The 2247-nt window shown below is 37.6% G+C and overlaps 1 protein-coding gene across 1 annotated transcript; it reads left to right on the top strand.

Moving 5' to 3' along the window:
• The first annotated feature begins 550 nt into the window (after positions 1-550).
• Positions 551-1489, top strand: Or4f7c (olfactory receptor family 4 subfamily F member 7C). Its single transcript, NM_001000608.1, has one exon. The coding sequence runs from the start codon at positions 551-553 to the stop codon at positions 1487-1489; it is 939 nt and encodes a 312-aa protein (NP_001000608.1).
• Positions 1490-2247: the final 758 nt, after the last annotated feature.

Raw genomic sequence — 2247 nt, 5'->3', positions numbered from 1 at the left:
ATTAAGTATTACACAGTTCTCTCTTTCAGATGGGGATCCAACAATTAATTTTTAGTTTATGTTTCCCTTTAACAGTCTTTGTATGACTTTTATGTGAAATATAAAAATTGTAATAAATTGAAGAAATGATTTAGCATTTCATGGATACATCTAACACTGGTCTTCTTTTACTTTGGAGAAAATTTCATTTCCCATGCATTCTTTTTGTATTTGTTAGCAAGCATATTTACTTGCTTGCATATTGTATTTATTTGTGTTGATATCCATGAAAATTTTAGTTTTGTGTAATTTCCTCATTAATTTTAGACTGTTAGGGGCATCATTGGTAGTTTTTATTGAAATTTTTATATACTTTTGTTATACAGTATTATTGTTATCTTCATTATCATTTAGTATCATTAAAATTCAGTCTGTGATTAATTTTATAATTAAGTGGCTTTGTTTATAATATGAACACAAATAATCAAATTACTATCATTGCAAGTAATTATACTTTCTTATCATTTTCTTAGTTCTCATAAGGGTATCTGTAACTCAGCTGGCTGAGTCAATGGATAGAAAGAACTACACAGTCGTGTCTGAAATTGTATTTCTGGGACTCACCCACTCATGGGAGATTCAGCTCCTCCTCCTTGTATTCTCCTCTGTGCTCTACATATTAAGCATGACTGGAAACATCCTCATTGTATTCTCTGTGACCATTGACCCTCACTTACATTCTCCTATGTACTTCCTACTAGCAGGTCTCTCCTTCATTGATTTGGCAGCATGTTCTGTCACTTCCCCCAAGATGGTGTATGACTTGTTTAGAAAGCACAAAGTCATCTCCTTTGGAGGTTGTATCACTCAGATCTTCTTCATTCATTTAGTTGGTGGAGTGGAGATGGTGCTACTTGTAGCCATGGCATTTGACAGATATGTGGCCATTTGTAAGCCTCTGCACTACCTTACCATCATGAGCCCAAGAGTGTGTACTTTGTTTCTGGCTGCTGCTTGGGGCCTAGGCACTAGCCACTCACTGTTCCAGCTGGCTTTCCTTATTGACTTACCCTTCTGTGGTCCAAATGTCCTGGACAGCTTTTACTGTGACCTTCCTAGACTTCTCAGATTGGTCTGTAAAGACACCTACAAGTTGCAGTTCATGGTCACCATCAACAGTGGGTTCATCTGTGTTGGCTCTTTCTTGTTGCTTCTCATCTCCTACATCTTCATCCTGTTCAGTGTCTGGAAATATTCTTCAGGTGGTTCATCCAAAGCCCTTTCTACTCTCTCAGCTCACATCACAGTGGTGTTTCTTTTCTTTGGTCCCACTCTGTTTATATATACATGGCCCCACCCTCACTCCCAGATAGACAAATTTCTTGCTCTTTTTGATGCAGTTCTTACTCCTTTTCTGAACCCAGTCATCTATACATTCAGAAATAAAGAGATGAAGGTAGCAATAAAGAGAGTTTTCAAAGCATTATTAACTTTTAGAAACATTTCATAAATAGTATAATATCTTTATTTGAATAACAATATGTGTTGTATGAGGCATTTTTGAAATGGAATCAGTGGTGTGAATAATTAGTCAGCCTTTCATGTTTTTTAACTGAAGTGAAAATGTAAGAGTTCTGGTATTTTGCTGGTGAAATCTTCTCCTGAAGTGGACACAAGTGAAAGGTTGTTTCTCTAAATTAACCACATGAAAGGATGCATGGTGAAGGCCTTTTTGTTAAAGACAGGCCTGTATGGGTTTGCCTTACATTTATTGTTGATTTCTACTTGTTGTGACTCCATGGAAAAACTTTTGGTGGTGTGCTAGCAATTTCTTGCAACTTATTTCTACTTCTGCATACTTGGGCTGATTGCCTGAATGATGTCACTTGATATAGACTCAGGTCGATTTTTGCTAAGACAGACTCATGTACCAAGCCAAGACCCTTGATGAGACAAGACCCATGGAAATCATCTGATGTTTGGAGGGAGAATAAATAGGACACAATGAACTGTGAGAGGGGCTACAGGTAGAGCTTACTCTGCAATACTTCCTGATCTTGTGTATTTCCTGATCCTTGTTTGGAGAGGCACAGCTGAGAACTGACATCCTTGCTGATCCTGTTGTTGACTCATGCTGAGGCCTGGCTGTCTCTGCTAGGTCATGTTACCACTGCTGAGTGATGTCTGCTATCCCAGGTATTACAGTGAAGATTTAAAATAAATCCTGGTTTTTCAATGTCATTATTGGGAACTAACTAGGATAAAGTA

This window comes from Rattus norvegicus, chromosome 3 (genome assembly GCF_036323735.1).
Source record: "Rattus norvegicus strain BN/NHsdMcwi chromosome 3, GRCr8, whole genome shotgun sequence".
NCBI lineage: Eukaryota > Metazoa > Chordata > Mammalia > Rodentia > Muridae > Rattus > Rattus norvegicus.
Note: the sequence above shows the minus strand (reverse complement) of the source record. Positions and strands in the feature narration are given on the sequence as shown.

What these genes read in the sequence shown, in the direction of transcription:
- Or4f7c (NM_001000608.1), top strand. Translation starts at nt 551, where the DNA reads ATGGATAGAAAGAACTACACAGTCGTGTCTGAAATTGTATTTCTGGGA.